Below are 18,979 nucleotides of genomic sequence, written 5' to 3' on the forward strand. Positions count from 1 at the left end.
GAGACTTTAAATGGTTGTTGTTGTTTTCTCAATTTGCACCAGTTTCACTGATGGTGGGGGTGGGGGGTGGCATCTGCAGGGCTCCTCACTCTGTCCTTCCAGAAGTGAAACCCCAATGTTATGTTTTAAGGTTAATTCATATTCTTGTATATGGCTATAGTTCATCCATCCTCACTGGTTCATTATATCAATATACACAATTTATTTGTGACTTGTCTTTTCCCAACTGGTAAGGGCATTGGATGCCTTATAGCCTATAGCTGGCCTGTCTTTAAATCAGGAGCCCATCTATGGTCCAGTCAGATGTGAGGGAAGAGGAGAAGGGTCCTAAACTTCAGCAGATGGTTTGGTTGGGTATGGCGGTTGTAAGATGTGGCTGAAAATTCTTAGATATTCCTCTCATCAAGGAGTAGGATCTAACTTCCTCCCCTTGAATCTGGGCAGCACACGATTGCTTCGATCAACAGAGTAGAGCAGAAGCAATACTATGTGGTATTACGGTTTCTGTCTTACACTCTTTGGTCACTTGTTTTGGGGAAGCCAGCTGCCATGTTGTGAGAACACTCAAGAAGTCCTCTGGAGAGGTCCACGTGGAGAAGAACTGAGGCCTCCTGCCAACAGCCAGCAGTAACTTTACAGGCATCTGAACAAGAATGCTTGGAAGTGGATCCACCAGCCCCACTCAGGCTTTTTTGTGAGTTAAGTCCCAGCTGATCTCTTAACTGCGACCCTGTGAGAGACTCTGAGCCAGAACCACCCAGTTAAACTGCTCTCAAATTCCTGATCCTCAGAACTCTGTAAAACTGTAAATGTTTATTGTTTTAAGCTGTTTAGTTTGGGGTAATTTGTCACTCAGCAATAGATAACTAATGCGGATTTGATGCCAGGAGTGGGGTCAATAACAAATACCTAAAAATATGGAAGTGGCTTTGGAACTGGGTAGTAAGCAGAGGCTAGAAAGATTCTGAGATAGTGTTAGTGAAAATCAGAAAATCTTGTGTTAATTATCTATTGCTGTATAAAAATATTAGCACAAACTTAGCAGCTTAGCACAACACACATTTATTTCCTCACAGTTTCTGTGGAGTCAGGAGTCTGGGCATGGCTTAGCTGGGTCCTCTGCTTAGGGTCTCACATGGCTTTGATCAAGGTGTTGGCTTTGGTTGTGGTCTCATCTAAGACTCGACTGGGGAAGGGTCCTCTTTCAGTGGCAGAGTTCAGTTCCTTGCAGCTCTAGGACTGAGAACTTTAGTTTTCTGCTGGCTGCTAGCCAGAGGCCATCTTCAGCTCCGAGAGATTGCCTGAAGTTCCATGACATGTGGGCCTCCCAATGGAGGGGGCCCTGTGGGGCAGCCCACAAAATGGCAGCTCGCTTTTTCAAAGCCAGCGAAGGAGTAAGAAAGACTCCAGGAAGACAGGTGCTACGAACTTATGTAACATAATCATGTACATGTAGTCATGTACATCCTGCCACCTTTAATATTCTATTGGTTAGGAGCAAGTCACACGTCCTGGCTACACTCAAGGGGAGAGGATTACACAAAGGTGTGAATACCAGGAAGTGGGGATCGTAGGGGGCCACTTTAAGACTCTGTGCACCACAGCCCCAAGGATACTTTCAGTAGAAGCCTAACAGCCTTTGATAAGCTGACAGTAAAGGCTGAAGGAAGTGAGGAAAATGTTATCGGATACTCAAGGCAAGGAGACCCTTGTTACACAGGGGCAGGACATTTAGCAACACTGTCACCTGTGGTAATGTGGAAAGTAGAAAGCGTACCTGATGAACTGTGTGATCCAGCTAAGGAGGTTTCCAGGCAAAATGTTGAAGGTACCACCTCATTTCTTCTTGCTGCTTAGAGTAAAATGTGAGAGGAGAGATATAAACTGATAGAAGCACTTTAGACAAAACGGAGTTAGGACTTGAAGATTTTGAGAGTTCCCAGCCTCTCCGGACAGCAACCACACTAAAAATAAGAAAGGGCTTCTGGGAAAAGAGCAAATACAGAGCACTGTCAGGAAAATACGGCACAAGGTGGAAGCCCCAGGTATGGCTGTGAAATCCCTTGTTAAGGCCCCAGAAAGGTCTAAGGCAATAGAACCTTTCAGCCAACCAATAAGTCTTTCAGGAAGCTTACAGGCATTGTCTATCAGCATAAGCCCAAGGTCAAGAGGGGCTTATCTCAAAAAGATTTGTGGGCCAAATTTAATGGAGTGAACCCCAATAAGATTCATAGAAATCTACAAAGTTTTTAGAATTGTATTGGCAGAAATACGGCCAACTTGGAGTGTAAAGGACAGAAATATTATAAATGAAAAACAGGCACTTGGATCCCTCAAACTTCTTTTTTTAAATTAATTTTAATTTTTTTCTTCTTCTCCCCAAAGCCCTCCAGTACATAGCTGTATATTTCTAGTTGTGGGTCCTTCTAGTTGTGGCATGTGGGATGCTGCCTCAGCATGGCCTGATGAGTGGTGCCATGTCTGTGCCCAGGATCCGAACGTGTGAAACCCTGGGCTGCCGAAGCAGAGCGCATAAACTTAACCACTCGGCCATGGGCCAGCCCCCTCCAAACTTCTATAGATAGGAACCAGGCTGAGAAAACTACTCAGTTATCAGGCTACCTTTCATAGAAAAGGAAGGATGACTCAGGGGATGGAGCTAAGAGCCCAGAGGGTGGAGCCAAGAGTCATGGATAATTCTTCCCAGGTTTTTGAGTTTTAATCAAAGAAATGCCAGTTTGTGTCCTGCTAGGTTTCAAAATTACCATGTACCAGTGACTCCTGTGTGCCTCCCGTATTGCCCTTTTTTGGCCAGGAGGGCATCTATGGCAACGATTCTATGCCTGTCCCACCATCGTCTGTTGGATGTGTAAGAAGAAGATAACTTCTCTCTTTAGTTCACAGGTCTTCAGGTGGAGAACTGTACTTGAGGGTCTGTATCCAAGGAACCATGCCTGGGTAGCCTTATGCATACCCGGACCCGGATTAAGTGGAAGAGATTTTGGTCTTCCAGCTGATGCGGTCATGGGGTGAGATGGCGTGGGCGGTTGGGGAGGGAGTGCATTTTTAATATGGAAGGAGAGTCAGACGGCAGTCTGTGATGCCAGCCTCCAAGATGCCCCTCAACGATCGCTGCCTCCTGATACTCACACCCTTGTGTGGTCCTCTCCCACACTGAATAGGGCTGATCTGTGTAGCCAACAGGATATTACAGAAATGACGGCGTGTGGCTTTAGAGGCTAGGTAAAAAATAGAAGACATTGTGGCTTCTGCCTTGCTCTCTTGGGTCACTCACTGTGAAGAAAGGCAGCTGTCACGATGTGGGGACACTCAAGCATCCTTAAGAAGTCAAATGGAAAGGAATGGTTGACCTCTTGCCAACAACCAGCATTCACTTGCCAGGTAACTGAGTGAATCTTATAGAAATCGGATGCTTCAGCCCCAGGTAAGCTCTCAGATGACTACAGCTCCAGCTGGCACTGGACTGCAACCTCATGAGTGACCCCAAGCTAGAACTACCCAGCTAAGCCGCTCCCAAATTTCTGTCTGCCAGAAATTGCGTGAGACAATAAATGTTTATTATTCTAAGTCACTAAGTTTTGGGATAATTTGCTATGCAGCAATAGCTAACTAATACAGCCAGGCACTGAGATGAGCTATCTACAAGCACCATTTGGTTTAATCCTTACAATGACCCCACGTGGGGTGTCAAGTGTATATATTTAAGCCATCAGTCCTTTCATTATAAAAGGGAGCATAAATTATAACTTCTATCACCTTCCAGAATGGAAGTCAGCAAACTTTTTTGGTAAGGAGTCAGGCAGTAAATATTTACACTGTACTGGCCATACAGTCTCTCTCATGATTTAACTCTGCTGTTGCAGCATGAGAGAAGCCATAAACAATACATATGCAAGTGGGTGTGGCTGTTCCCCAAGAAAAGATAGTTTACAAAAACAGGCATCAGCCTGGATTTGGCCTGTGGACTGCAGTTTGCTCACCCCTGTTCCAGAACTAAACATCGTCTCTCTCCAGTCCCCATTGCACCAGTTGGGGGACAGTGTCATCTAGTAGGTTTCAGCTTTCCTCAGTCATTCCAGATTTAAACTCTGAGTCTTTCAGCCTCCTCACCTCTCTTCTACTTGGAATGGCTTCTCAGATCCAAGAAGACTTCCCTAGCATCATGGCACTGGGAAGATCCAGAGGCCTGTGGACCAGTGATTCTGGAATCTGACTAGCATCTACTGAGGTACTTGCATCGTCTGGCCTCTGGTTGTCAATCCAGGTAGGCTGACCCTACCTCCTGTCAGGTATGACACCCCTTCCCAACAACCTCTCTGAGCTTTGCCCTTCTTGGGGACAGAAATTTCAAGGTTTTCCTGTGTCACTTACGCATCCTGCAGGCACAGGCACAAACCCCACCCACTGCTCCCCTGACTGTGCTCCCAGGGCTCCCCTCCAAAGCTCGGCCTCAGCAATGAGGCCCAGGCCCCCTCTGCTCTGGATCCCCAAGTCTATCCGAGGGTTCTTTCTTTTCCCAACCCCACCCCCCACCTACAATAAGGCCTCAAGGGCAGAGCCCAGCATCTTAGCTCTTCCTTCTCTCCTCTCCAAATCTCCCAGCACAGAAAAAGCTTATTGTTATTGCTTTTTGTTTGTTTTGTTTTTTTCAACATTCCTTCTCAACTAGATACACAAATATTCTTCCAAACTGTTTATGCCAGCCCCTCATCTTTGAGCACTTGAAACCAAGAATTAAAGAAACAAAAGTGGTATCTTCTTCCTTCCTTTTTCCCTTTTTTTGAAGCAGTAGGGTCAAGATCTAGAGAGAAGGAAGGGGTTGAACAAAGGGATTTCAGAACAATACTGCCAATTTTTATCCCACCACAGGTAGGTGCAATTATTATTCCCACATTTCAAATTAGGAAACTGAGGCCTAGAGAGATTAAGAAGCTGGAGTTCTGAGAATAGAGCATGGGACTTACATCCAGAAGCCATGAATGGAACTTGGGCATCTGCGTCTGTTGGTGGTGTCCCAGCTCGCCCTTCCTTTCCACCACCTGACCAATGCTGGGATCAGGCCAACCCCAGGCTCCCAGAGGCCCGTTGTGGTCTGGGCATGCCCACCACGTGGCTCTGATCCCAGCGCTCTACCCCAGGAGGAGTCTCTGCCTCCTGCAGTGAATCCAGGCAATTTCTCTCAGCCCTTCCTCCCTGCAGTCTGGCGTCAGGTGGTAGCATTAGAGCTCTGCTCAAACTTCAGCTCCATACCTGTCTGGCTGTATGACCTAGGGCAAGTATCCCCGCCCCCCAGCCTCAGTTTCCACATTTGTAAACTGAGGACTCTAATAGTAATTCAGCACCTGTTCACCGAGGGCCTGCTCTGGCAGGCAATGTGCTGGAAGCTGGGAGTGCAAAGGGGAGGAGACTGTCTCAGTGTTCCCACGTTCTATGGTGACTGTGCATACCTGGCATGAAAGTGGGCATACTGTAGGCGTTCAGCGATGGGAGCTATTCTGTGGTGCAGGATTTGTAGGACCTGCTGCCAACAGCCCAGCAGTCCAGCCTGCTTGGCGGTGGCCTCTCTGGGAGTTTCTCTTTGATTAATGAGTGCCTTTGTCCCTAAAGGACATGCTGCCGGCTGCTTTCTTGTTTCATCTGGTTGCTGGGGCCCCAGAACAGCTGGCAAAGCAGTTGGTATCCTGGACTATTTTTAGGTGGGGGAGTTAGTCGGGTGTGCGGATGTGGTGGGGCCCAGGGGGAGTCTCGGAGACTGGGAGCTTCACAAACAACAAGTTGGGTGGGTGGGATGCTCTCTCTCAGGAAGGTGAGGGCAAACTTTCTCTTATTTTTCATGACTGGGGCCAAAGGCCACCTCCTCTGTGTAGCCTTCCTTGATTTCCTCAATAAAACACGCACACCAAAGACGCAGGTTAAGGGTCTAGCCTCTGGCCTTCCCCCAGGCCTTGGTTATAGTCCCAGAGATAATGTGCTGTAGGGATCTTATCTGATGCACCTCTGGTCTCTCCTGCTCTGCACCTGGGAGCCCCATCCTGCCATCTCTAGTCATAAAAACAATTCCCACCTCCAGGAATTAAAGGGCTTCTTTTGCTCAAAGCACAGCGTACAGCACCTAGAACAGACTGAGAGACGAGATCTCTTGCAAGCCCAGGCCCGTAAGGGGCTGTGCACCCCCAAAGGTCTCCATCCCCTTTGCGGGATATCGGGTAGTGTGTACATGCTGAGGGCAGGAGGGGAGTGTTTCTGGACACCCGGGGACCCAGAGCCAGCCGGAGGTCACCCAGCGAGAAAGTGGCTGAGCTGGGCTGGAAGACAGGTCTGCGATTCGAGTCAAACGCAGCGGCTTTCCTCGACTTCCCTGCTGACGCACACCCCTTCTTCCGCCTCATCTGGTATTTTTTCTCTCTCCTTCCCGCCCCCGCTCCTTTTCTAATCCTGAGGCTTCCCCAGCTGGGAGGCGGGGTCTCAGACGGGAGGTGGAGAGTCCCAGGGCTAATGTGGGGAAAGGGGCCTCCCGCTCACTGCGAAGGCCCTCGCATTCGGTGGGTGAGCCGGCACCCGGATCTCCGGGAGATCCCCGGAGTCCCCAGAAATGAGGGCGGGGTTTGGGGAGCCCCCAATGGGGGAGGGGTCTTGTAGACTACGGGGAGTCCCTGAGCCAAGGAAAACGGTGGAGGGAGTCCCTGAGACAGAGTGGTGGGCGGGGCTTCCCAGGGCCAGGGGCGGGGCCCTGAGGGGGCGTGGTCTCTTGGGAAGGGGCGGGACTCCGCCGACTAAGGCTAAGCTTCGCCGCAAGGGGCGGAGTCTAGGATGGGGCGGGAGCTCTCCTGGGGGCGGGGCATATTGGGCGGGGCATCGAGACAGGGGGCGGGGCGTGGCGCTTCGCGCTCGTCCCCCTCCCCGGGCCGCGGGTGTCCCCGTGACGAGGCAGCGCGGAGCCGCCGCGGGCCGGGCCCATCCCGCCGCAGCGGCCCCGGGGCCGAGCAGGGGCGAGGCGCGGAAGGAGCGGCGCCGAGCGGGGCCCGGGGCGAGGCCAGGTGAGGCGGCCGGGGCGGAGGGGGCGGGGGCTGCGCCAGGCGGCCCCGGCGGGCGCTGGGGGCGTGTTAGCGTGCCTGGGGGAGGCAGGGGGAGTGGGTCCGAGGGCCGGCGCCTGTGGCTGTTTGCGCCCTGGCGCCTGCGGTCGCGGGCCCGGGTGGGCTGTGCGCCCGTCCGGGCAGTACCCGCGGGGTTCGGGCTGTGCGGGACTGTGTGCGTGCGCGCGCGTGTTTGTGTGGAGGGCCGCCGGGTGGGTATCTGCGTATGCGCTGGGCCGTCATTGTGCCTGCCCCGGGCGCGGGGCGCGGGCCTGCCCCGGCGCAGTCCCTCCTGCGCGGGGATGTTTTCCAAACAGGCTTCCTGCGGAGACGGGCTCTGCTGCAGCCGGAGCCGGAGGAGGGGGGAGAGCCGCCCCCGCAGGCCTCCGGAGACCGGGCGGCCGGGGGACTGCAGACAGACACCTGAGGGAGGGAGGGGGCGCGCATCGGGGAGGGGTCTAGAGGCCTGTCTGCAGGGCAAGGCCAAGATGGGGAGACTGAGGCAGGTGGATGGGGAGGTGGAGGTGGCCAGACAGGCAGAGATGGGGAGGAGGGTGGAAGAGAGACGGTGAAAAGGACAGCGGCGAGGAGGACAGAGAGTCATTGAGAAAACAGACAGACAGGCCTAGACCTGCCAAGGGGCAGAAAGATTGATGGACAGATAAATTCCAAGAACCTGGCAGAAGACTACTCAGGTTTCCGGGCTGAGAGCTAAACCCAAGAACTGAGTCTAAGATGAGGAGTAAGGGCCCCAACTCTTGAGCTGCCCCCTCTTTCAAGCGTGTCCCAGACTGGGGTCCTGGCTACCCCCAAGTTGGTCCATCCCTGTGACCCTACCAAATATCTTGACCCCCTGATTGTGCTGCCCCTCCCTCTTGGTTCCATCTCATCCATATCCCTTCCCTGATATGCCAGCAACCCCGGAGCAGTTTTTAGGGGAGGCAGAGGTGAAGTGGTCACCATAGCAACAGAGGGGGTGAAAGGTCACTGATCTTAGCTTAGGTGATCCTGCAGCAGGCAAAAGCTGGCATTGAGAGAGGTTGGGGTAGAAGGCTGCAAAGCTGTTTTTTCTCCCACTATGCCCAGGATGGTGCTGGAAGGAAACCCTGAAGTGGGGTCCCCCAGAACCTCAGACCTCCGGCACCCTGGAAACCAGGGCTCTTGCGACCTCTCTCCTCCTGGTGAAGATGCGCAGCCAGGCGAGGAGCCCATCAAGTATGGTGAACTCATCGTCCTGGGGTGAGCATCCCTGGTCTGGGTGGGGTGGGGCACCAGGCATCCCCCAGGGCAGCCAGATCAAGGGCCCCAGCTCTCCCCAGTGTGGCCTTCTGCTGTTGGTCCCTCCTCAAGTTCCCCGAGAGAGAGAGACAAAGTTGACCAAACCCACCTCAATTCGTAAGAGTTTTGTCTTCCCACTTGTCATAAATTATTGAGACAACTCTAACTGCCCACATAAGTTTCAGAAAAAACTTAGATCAGAAAAAAGTAATATCAGCTGCCTTTCATAGAGCACCGAGTGTGTGTAGTCTGGGGTGAAGAACTCTGGTTCTCCAGCAAAACTGCTTGGTTCAAATCCTACCTCTGCAAGTTGCTTTACTTCCCTGTGCCTCTGTTTTCCCATTTTACAAATAGGGATGATGATAATACCTCAGAGGGTTGTCGAAAGGAATGAATGAGGTGATTTCTGTAAAGCACGTAGAACAGTGCCTGGCACGTGTCATGTGTTCTGGGAGGCAGGCCTGTGCCAAGCCCTTTCATGGACATTATTTCATTTCAATCTTCACAAAGATGCTGTGAGGAAGGAGGTGAGGAAACCAAGGCTCAGAGAGGGGAAGTGACTGGCCCAAGGGCACACAGCTGGTAAGTGGCAGGGCTGGGATTTGGACCCAGGTCTTTCTTAATCTAGGTCTAGTCCACTTTCACTAAGCCGCAGCTGACCCTCACGCTACAGATGAGAAAACTGAGGCCAGGACAGAGGAAGCGACATGAGTTGGTGACTGGGTAGACCTCATCCCTTCCTGGTCTGTGCCTGACCAGACCTTTGCCTGCATCACCCACTTATCTCTTCCCCCAGGCACGGATCCCTCTTCCTCCTCCCCCATCCGGACCTCCTTTTGGCCTCTCTCTCTGCCGTCTGCCCTGAAGAAAATATTGGATACATAATGTTATCATAAGGCTGATGATTTAGAAATAATAATGGCTACTGTTTGTTGACATGTACATGCCATGTGCTTTCATTTTTTTAATGATAATAGCTAACTTTTATCAAGGGCTTACTGTATATACGCCAAGCTCTGTGCCAAGCATTTTTAAATGCTTTATCTCATTTAGTTCTCACAACAAACCTGCGAGGTAGGTCCTGATAAATTAGCACCGTTTTACAGAGGTCATGTGATAAGAGGAAGAGCCAGGATTTAAGTCAGGCCCATCTGAGGCCCAAGCCTGACTCCTGAACTCTCCCAACCCCCATACGTGGGAAGAGCTTACAAGGGCAAAAGTGACCTCAAAAGCAGCTGCTTGGTGTCCCAAAGGAAGAGCTGGCTTTGCAGCTAAGAGCAAGGCCACTGATGGGGGAGAGTGTAGACCCCAAGTTACAGGCCCTCTTGACAGCTGTTTGTTCTCTGCAGAGCAGTGAAGCCCCACACGGGCTGTACCCCAGAGCTGCCTGGAGAGTGCATTGAAAATACCCATTGACGGGCCCATCCCAAACCCACAGAATCAGAATCTCCATGAGTGGGGCCAGGGAATCTGCATTTTAACAAGCTCACTAGAAGATTCTGATCCAGGCGGTCCTTGGCTGTATTTGGCAGCTCTTCATCCTGTCATTCCCTGCTGCAGAACCTTCTGTGGCTCCCCAGTGCCTACAGAATAAAGTGCAGATCCCTCAGCCTGCTGTTCAGGGCTTTTCCCCTGTTGCACTTTACCACCCAAGTCACCACTCCCTGATTTCCCCAAACCCAGCCTCAGGGCCTTTGCTCAGGGTGAGCCCTCCATCTAAAAGCGCTTCTGTAACAGAGGCCGGAGTCAGATAGACCCAAGTTCAAGTCTAGACTTTTCCACTTACGAACCTGGGACCTCAGACAAGTCATTTCGCCTCCCTGAGCCTCAATTTTCCTCATTTGTAAAATGGGAAGGATACTTGCCTGGCAGGACATTGCACAGATTCCATTAGGTAATTAATAACGCGAAGCCCCGGGAACACGGGAGGCTCCAGTATATGGCAGCAATCAAGGCCATGACTCACCCCATCTTTGCCTTCCACAATCATTCCCTCCGGACAAGAGCTGGAAAGGAAGGTAGAGATTTGACGTGTATGGCTATATGGAGGTGGTGGCATTGTGGGTCTGGTTTTTTTTTTTCATTCTGGTTTCCAGTAGTACTTGTGGTATAATAAACGACAGTTTGCTAAGGGTGAATCCTTTCCAGTTCTTCAAGGCCTAGTATAGGTGTTCCGTCTCCCAGAAACCTGATCCCCAGGCCAGAATTGCCTTCTCCTGCCTCTGGGCCTGTGGCACACTTGGTTTGTGCCTGGGTAATTTCAGGCAGTACCTGGGTTCCTTGAAAAGCTGAGGGTCCCCCTCCCCTGGCACTGAGGACACAGAACTGACCTGTCATTTGTTATCTTTACCACCCCTGCGCCTAGCACCTGGCCAGACATGGCTCAGGCATCCAGAATTGGTTAATTGAATGAAAGGCCTTTTGCAGATGTTCTAAGCCCGACCCCTCTCCCAAAGGCACTGATTTGACATAGTAGGGTGTTCTAGTTTCGGGTTCTAGGACTTGTTTCTGAAGGTAGGATCTGCCCAGAAGTTAGCAGTTCCCCCTAGTCTCTCAGGGGCTCACTTTCTCTCTCTCTCCCTGCAACCGTTTCTTCTTAACCCCCCACATCCGCAGCTACAATGGGTGTCTGGCAAGTGGGGACAAGGGCCGCCGGCGAAGCCGTCTGGCACTGAGCCGCCGGCCGCATGCTAATGGAGTGAAGCCAGACGTCATGCACCACATCTCCACACCGCTCGTCTCCAAGGCAAGCAGCTTGTCCCGGCAGACCTGGGCGCTGGTCCTGCCCTCCCTGCCCGAGTCCAGGTCTTCAGCCTTCTCAGCCCTGCTTGCACCCAGCCCCAGTGGCACAGGGGAGCCCCCTGTGTCTTCACTCCCTGCCTTGGGCTACCAGCGAAGTGGTGCTGATGGGAGATCCCTTGCAGTATGCACGGTCCTTTACAGTTTGCAAAGTGTTTCCTTGACCACGAGATCCCATCCATTGGATGGGATTGATCTGAATCATTTTAGAGGCAGCCGAGGCTCAGAGAGGATGTGACAGTCACACAGCAATGGCAAAGGAAAAGCCTTTGGCTTCAGAGGATTTGGGTTAGAATTTGGGCTCTGCTGTTTCCAGCTGTGTGACTTTAGGCCAGTTTGTTCTCCTCTCTGAATTGCTGTTTGCTCAACTGCAAAATGGGAATAACAATCATGCCTCCTTCTTGGGGTGGCTGTAGCGATCAAAGGAGGTAACCTATGTAAAGAGCCAGCTGCACTCTTTGCAAAGGGTGGTACTGCCCTTTCTCTGGGAGTGGCCGCTGGGCCTTGGGCTCCAGCTTCTGGCTTAGTGGCTCACAATTCTCATGGCCACGTGCTCTGGGAAGTGACTTCTCCTTTCTCCCCACCAGGCGCTGAGTAATCGTGGCCAGCACAGCATCTCGTACACACTGTCCCGGAGCCACTCGGTCATAGTCGAGTACACACATGACAGTGACACAGACATGTTCCAGGTATGCTTGGGCCCCTCCACAAGCCTCCTGGCCACTGGGCCACCAGGCCTCCACACTTAGCTCTGCAGGTGTTCCAGGGTGAGGCTGGAGGACCAGAGGCCATGGGAAAGTGCTTTGGGGGCACTCAGTGCAGTCATCATCAGATGAGGAAGCAGGACATCCCAGTGAGGGCTGTTGACTTCCCAGAGTCACACAGCAAGTCGGTGGTTGTATCAAGATTCAAACCCAAGATCAGACTCCCAGGCTACGGGAGGCCATCCAGTTCAGGGGTTCAGAGTGTGGTGTGACAGTCATACTGCCAGGCTTCAGATCCCAGCTCCGTCACTTAGTAGCTGGGTGACTTTGGACAAGAGTCACTTAACTTCTCTGGGCCTTGGTTTCCTCATCTGTAAGGTGGGCCCTTAATAATACCCACCCCAAGGAATTCTTGGGAAGACTAACTGAGATATTGCACATAAAATGCTTAGGATGGTATACAGTAAATACTTCCTAAAAATTCACTATTTGCTGCTAATATTTGAGCACTCCTTTCATGGTTCTATCAGCTAATCAACTGATTTTTATTGAGTGTGGTGCTCCCCACAGCTGTTGGGGAGACAGAGAAGGAGAAGCCCCAGACCCAGGCGATTGGATTTAGGGACCCCAGGACTTGGGATGGTGCTGCCTCATTGTTGATGACCCTGCATGCAGAGTAACTGCCGGGAACCCTGGGGTGGGAAGCCCGTGGGATAGACCTGTGCACACAGCATCCCTGTGCTTGCCCTCTCATTCCTCACAGATTGGCCGCTCCACAGAGAACATGATCGACTTTGTGGTAACAGACACGTCCCCTGGAGGAGGGGCTGCTGAGGGCCCCTCTGCCCAGAGCACCATCTCCCGCTACGCCTGCCGCATCCTCTGTGACCGCCGGCCGCCCTATACCGCCCGCATCTATGCCGCTGGCTTCGATGCCTCCAGCAACATCTTCCTTGGAGTGAGTGAACCCCCCAGGCAGGGACCAGCGTTTCATCTGAGAGTGAGCAGAGGGGTAGGCTGGGAGGGGCAGCATCCTGGGGTGATGGACCAGCCTCCGGTAATCATCATAACCATGACCTATGCAGGGATTAGCAAGCCCACTTAACAAATGAGCGAAATGAGGCTCAGAGAGGTCAGCAGATACCCAAAGTCAGGCAGCACCAATTCCAGTCCAATCCAGGCCACCTCTGACCTTGAGGGTAGAGGGGCAGCACCCCTGGCTTGCAGCCTGCTGGGGGCCACTTGGAGATGTGATCTGATCCCACATGTGGTCCCAGGAGCGGGCGGCCAAATGGCGGACCCCCGACGGCCTGATGGACGGCTTAACCACCAATGGGGTCCTGGTGATGCACCCAGCAGGCGGCTTCTCTGAGGACTCAGCCCCGGGTGTCTGGCGGGAGATCTCTGTCTGTGGGAACGTGTATACTCTGAGGGACAGCCGCTCGGCGCAGCAGCGGGGGAAGCTGGTAGGTGACCCGCTCCATCCCTGCCTCACCCCATCTTTCTTCCCAGGCCCTCCCAACCTGCCCTTCCCCCTGCCCCAGCCAGGAGAGCATCTCCAGTCCTCCTGCACCAGGGAGCCCCAACAGGTTCCATCTGGGGGAAGGTGCCACTTGCCCCACAGAGAGGACGAGACCAGCATCCCCAAGTGTAGCCCACAGACTGCTGGAGGTCCATGGGTGACGTGAAGTGGAGCACACACAGACACACCGTGCAGTGCCAAGTGGCATTGAGGATGCCCGCAGCTTAAAAAATCACACCCTCTTATGAGGGTGACACTTGGCCTGTGTGTGAACAGTTTATAATCAAAAGTGTTGGCAGTTTGTAACGCGTCTGTCACGTTCAGATGGGTTTAGCTTTATTATCATCTCCCAGTGGGAAAGGGCCTTGGAGTAGTTCTGACACAGGTGACAGTAACACTCCACGTGGTACAGATCCGAGAACTCAGGTTAGGAGCTGAGAGAGTCCTAGAGAGAGGAAGGAACTTGTCTAAGGTCATGTGGCCAAGCTCCTCAAATGGGCCATGCAGAGCTCTTCCTGGATGTGAGCACGTCGGGCAGAGAGATGCAGAACCTCAAAGGAAGGCATAGTTTATCTTTCCAGAGCATCACTTCTACTGGGAGACTTGGGGCAACACTTATTTTTTAAATCATGCACATGACTGTTTCACTAGCATATGCTCGCTGAGCACCCGCTCTGGTCCAGGCACTGTCCCAAGTGTTTACAGTGAGTCATTGATAAGAACCACCTGATACATGGAGATGTGAACTCCATCTTGAGGATTAGGAAATTCAGACACAGAGAGGTTGAGTTACTTGACCAGAGACGCAGAGTTAGTAAACAGTGAAGCCAGAGTTCACACCCAGTCTTTACTGCCAGAGTCCTTGCTTCTAACCACAGCCCCCTTAGGACAGCTGCTTGGGCTAGGTCCCCGGTGTTTTGGATAGAGGAGTTTCCTGCCTCTGCCATTCGGGGAGAGCCTGGGAAAACATTTTAGAAAACCCCCATTTTGGTCCAGACTTCCTGATTTGACAGATCAGGTGACCAAGGCCCATATCCCTCAGAAAGTGAGGGACAGTGCCTCCCTGGAAGCACCTGCCGGCCCTCCCACATGGCTTCTCACTGATCCCCACTCTTCTGCCCCAGCTCTCCCCGCTCCTCCGCCCCAGCCTGCCTTCCTGGTCCAAGGTACCCTCTCCAGGGAGGGTTGGTAGGGTGGATTGGTGGCTTGGCTGGGGTGATGGCTGCCCGATGGCAGGGGGTTTGGGAGTTTCTTGGGCAGTAAGGCCCTTCTGCTGCCCCTGGCAGGTGGAAAATGAGTCCAACGTGCTGCAGGACGGCTCCCTCATCGACCTGTGTGGGGCCACGCTACTGTGGCGCACACCGGCGGGGCTGCTGCGGGCACCCACGCTGAAGCAGCTGGAGGCCCAGCGGCAGGAGGCGAACGCGGCGCGGCCCCAGTGTCCCGTGGGCCTCAGCACTCTGGCCTTCCCCAGTCCAGCCCGTGGCCGTACGGCCCCCGACAAGCAGCAGCCCTGGGTCTACGTCCGTTGCGGCCACGTCCACGGCTACCACGGCTGGGGCTGCCGGCGAGAACGGGGCCCCCAGGAGCGTGAATGTCCTCTCTGCCGCCTCGTGGGGCCCTATGTGCCCCTGTGGCTCGGCCAGGAGGCTGGCCTCTGCCTGGACCCTGGGCCACCCAGCCATGCCTTTGCGCCCTGTGGCCATGTCTGCTCTGAGAAGACTGCCCGCTACTGGGCCCAGACACCACTGCCCCATGGCACCCACGCTTTCCATGCTGCCTGCCCCTTTTGTGGGGCCTGGCTCACTGGCGAGCATGGCTGCGTCCGCCTCATTTTCCAGGGGCCGCTGGACTAGACTACCTGTGGTCTTCTGCTGCTGTGTCCGCCTGCCCACCCAGGTCCCCCACCTCCTGCAGCCCAGAGGGAGCTCTGCATGTGGGACTCTGTCTGCTGGCACATAGCCACACCAGATGGACGCGTTGGATGGGCTGTGCCCCTCCCTTCTTAACTCTGGCCCCTAACGGGGTCCCCGAGACCCCTACCCCAGTCAGAATGACGGGGCCCTCAGCACCAGCTCCGTCGCGGGCTGATGGAGGGAAGCCCACCTCTACGCCCCAGCCCTTCCTGGGGCATCCCACATCATGCCGCCTACACTGTGCCCCTGGGGGAGTGAAGGGGCCGTGGGCCCCTGACCCCCAGCTTAGGCTGGCTGCGCCCTGAGCCTGCCGACCCAGTTCCGGATATTCACCTTGCTGCTGCCCTGGGTTCCTCTATAAACCTTGCTGTTCAGCTGCCCTCACAAATCCCACGTGTCCCGCATGCGTGCAGTGCCTCCGGCCCCCATGCGAGTGATGGGTGGGTGGCAGGCTGGGGCTGGCATCTGCTGATTCCCATTGTGGGCTGGATTCCATGCCAAGGTTCTCTGGGGACACAGAGACAATCAGACCTGGTTCCCTGTCCAGTGAAGTTCACAGTCTAATGGACGACATTCCAAATTGCTGAATGACAGCACGACTTCCTGTGTGCCAGGATCAGAGAATTATCAGCGGCTGTGGAGCAGGTGTCACTGGCGGGTGGAAAAGGGAGGGAGGCGCATAGGAGCTCAGCCTCCATGGCTGCGTGGGAATCCCCTGCAGGAAGGATCCACAGGCAGGGGGGGTTGCTCTGGCCAGAAGGGAGGCCAAGCACAGGCTCAGGTTAAGTAAGCAGGGAGCTGAGTGAGGGGTTCAGAGTGGCTGGAACAGGGCTGCGGGGGGACAGAAAGGAGGCTGGAGCGAGAGGTTAGGACCGTGCTGACAGGGAAGATGCTGGATGGAGGATTTAGAACCTCACTTGTGCACAGTCAGGAGTTGAGGGAGGAGAGAGGACTCATGGATCCAGAGCATTGGCTGTGACAGAAGGTCTACCATGACTGTGCGACACAAGGCCCACTGTGTGCCCTGCACTGTGCTAATGAGAATAATAACTACGTTCATTGAGCACTCACCAGGCACCAGGCTCTGCTTCTTGGAGATTTTATTTAATCCTCACAGTAACCCAGGGGGCGAGGTGTCAGCCTTTCTGTGCACGGGGAGATTAAGGCACATGCTCCAAGTCACAGAGTTAGAGAGTGACCAAGCCAGATTCAAATCCACGGCTGCCAGTCTGGCCTCAGAGCCTGCCCTCTTCTCCATCACGCCATGCTGCTTTCCTTGGACAGGGGTGGGAGGAGTTGGGAGGGCAGCCCAGGTAAGGAGAACAGCATGGGCAAAGGTGTGACAGGGACAGAAAAGAGGAATGAGGGGTGGACACCTGGCTGGGGCCTGGTGGGCTGCGGTTGCCATGGAGGCCAAGACTGAACTGGACCCCTGTTCATTGTGGCTAAGTGTCACCTCTCCCTGAGAGCCAAGGCAAGCTTGGGGTGCTGCTGGGGTTGCCCCCAGACTGTTCCTGGGGGCAGGGAGCTAGGAAGACAGGTAGATGGAGGTTCCGGAGATAGAAACATCTGAAGAAGAGACTATGAGTACAGTCCTAACCTGGGCATCGTTCCCAGTGGAAGACAGCCGCCGGAGCCTTAGGGAGCAGATTCCAAGGGGAGGGACCTGCCCTAAACCACACAGCTGGCTGGGGCCACAGAGACCAGACCTGGGGCTGTTGAGAGGACAGAGGGCACCTGCAGGTGACAAGAGGAGCATGTGATCGGATCCTTGCTTCCAGAGCCTCACACTGCCACAGTGGGGGAGCCCAGATGGGGATGCTGTGAGGGATGTGGGAGCATTGCAACTCCTCCACACACACACAGCACTAGGATGCAACTCTTCTCAGCTGTTCTCTCTTCTGATCTGGTTGGAAACCAGACGGGAACATTCTGATCCCATTTCTAGTAAGGAATCCCAGACTCTGGGAGGAGAGACAAGCAAAGGGCACAGTCACCACCCGAGGGGGAACTCGGAGGTCGTGGTGGAGCGGGTCAGACAGCCTGGTCTTGGCCCAGCTCTGCCCCTTTCCAGCTCCTGGAGCCTCAGTCTCCTTAACTAAGTGGAGTAACAGTCCCTATGTCACCAAATGGTTGTGAATGTATGGAGGGCACCTGTAACATAGTATGTCCTTAATATTAATTCACCTACCCTTTCTTCAGTCCTCTGGGAAAGAGCCAAAGCTGGGGACAGTTGTGACGCCAGTGAGTGAACTGCTGTCTCTGATAGTGTGTGTATGTGTGTGTGTGTGTGAGTGTATCGGGGCAGGTGAAGGCAACTGTGGTGGAAGGTCTGAGTAAGGCTAGACCCCAGTTCAAGGATACCTGAGGACATGCTGAGTGGCCTTAAGGAAATCAGTGAACCTATTAGCCTCAGTTTCTCCATCTGTACAGTGGGCACAATGATGATATCCTATCTCAGGGTTTTTACAAGAATTAAATGAGAGCCTCCATGTCAAGCTGCTGGCACAGGACTTCCGTGAGTGATGCAGCGTGGTTGGGGCGGGGGGGGTGGGGGGGGTGGTCTCAGAAGTACTGGGATCTTCTGCTGGCCTGAGCTGCCACTGGTAGCAATGGACAGCACTACCTCCTTTACCAGTGTGCATTTCAACTTCACGCAAGTCAAGGAAGACTTTATACCCATTTAAAAGACAATGAAAACTGAGGCACAGGGAAGAAGAAGAGTAACTTTCCTAAGGACATAGACCAATCAGTTGAGCTCCTCTCTATAATGATAATCATCATCACAGCCAACAGTTAGTGGCACTGTTGTGTCAAGTAGGTCCTTGGGCACCTTCGTGAATGAGAAACTGGTGCGCACGGTGGGCAGATGATGCTCTGGGCGTAGACACAGGTGTGGCAAAGGCTGGCAAGGAGGGTGTGTGGATTTCAGGCATCCCCTCTTCCCACACGTGTCTCTGCACAACACTAGGGGGTGGCACTGCCTAGTCAGCACTTCATTCAAGCCTACAACATCCCTCGGAGTAGAGGGATTATTAGCCTGGCTTTCTGGCTGAAGAAGTCAAGACTCAGGTAGAGGGACCCACCCAAGGACACACAGCCAGTAGGCAGTAGAGGCCTGATTCTCTACAAGGCTTGCCTTCGCCCTGACTCTCACCTGGGGCCCTCACAATGCTCCCCACGCGTGGCGCCAGGCACTTGCAGACGCAGTGCCGGAGCCAGGCTGTCTTCTTCTGAGTCTGTGCAGACATGCGACAGTGGACCTCAGGCCCGGCTCTGACCTGGGCAGCCCAGGCAGCTTTCTCATCCATCAGGCACACGGTGCCAGCACCAAGAAACTGCCAGGCCCCTCGCCCCTTTGTGCTGAGAAAACCGAGGCTCAGAGATGTCTAGCGGCTGCCCTCCAGGCCCACGGCGAGGTGAGAAGTGGCGATGCAGTGATGCACTCAGAGCGTTTCTCCGCGCCCCACACGGGTGGGACCATCTATAGGTCCTGGCATCTACAGCCCGCTCGCCTGTAGCCTCCATCCCTTGCACTGAGCACTTTGCAGTCTTCACCTCCCGGCTCCTGAATCCAGTGAGGAAGGGGGAGCCACATCACGCCCATGATGCAGGTTCCCACCTGCAAAACCCAAGCTGGAGGAACTCAGAAACACCCCAAAGGAG

At 53.9% G+C, this 18,979-nt stretch overlaps 1 protein-coding gene across 4 annotated transcripts; it reads left to right on the forward strand.

Annotated features, from left to right (window-relative positions):
* The first annotated feature begins 6,925 nt into the window (after positions 1-6,925).
* PELI3 (pellino E3 ubiquitin protein ligase family member 3) lies at positions 6,926-17,811 on the forward strand. 4 transcript variants are annotated; one of them, XM_023654505.2, is made up of 8 exons: positions 6,926-7,058; positions 8,181-8,333; positions 8,883-8,954; positions 10,989-11,118; positions 11,759-11,860; positions 12,639-12,833; positions 13,153-13,341; positions 14,684-17,811. In XM_023654505.2, exons 2-8 carry the CDS (start codon positions 8,182-8,184, stop codon positions 15,251-15,253), a joined length of 1,410 nt encoding a protein of 469 aa, XP_023510273.1. In that variant the 5' UTR covers positions 6,926-7,058; position 8,181; the 3' UTR covers positions 15,254-17,811. The 4 variants fall into 4 exon arrangements, with proteins under 4 accessions (XP_023510273.1, XP_023510274.1, XP_070086308.1 ...); XM_070230208.1 differs by lacking the exon at positions 6,926-7,058 and adding an exon at positions 7,217-7,306; XM_023654506.2 differs by lacking the exon at positions 8,883-8,954.
* Positions 17,812-18,979: the final 1,168 nt, after the last annotated feature.

This window comes from Equus caballus, chromosome 12 (genome assembly GCF_041296265.1).
Source record: "Equus caballus isolate H_3958 breed thoroughbred chromosome 12, TB-T2T, whole genome shotgun sequence".
Taxonomy (NCBI): Eukaryota; Metazoa; Chordata; class Mammalia; order Perissodactyla; family Equidae; genus Equus; species Equus caballus.

Coding starts and splice junctions, on each gene's coding strand:
- PELI3 (XM_023654505.2), top strand. CDS start 8,182: ATGGTGCTGGAAGGAAACCCTGAAGTGGGGTCCCCCAGAACCTCAGAC. Junction 11,119..11,758: donor CCACACCGCTCGTCTCCAAG/GCAAGCAGCTTG, acceptor TCTCCCCACCAG/GCGCTGAGTAATCGTGGCCA. Junction 12,834..13,152: donor CCAGCAACATCTTCCTTGGA/GTGAGTGAACCC, acceptor ATGTGGTCCCAG/GAGCGGGCGGCCAAATGGCG.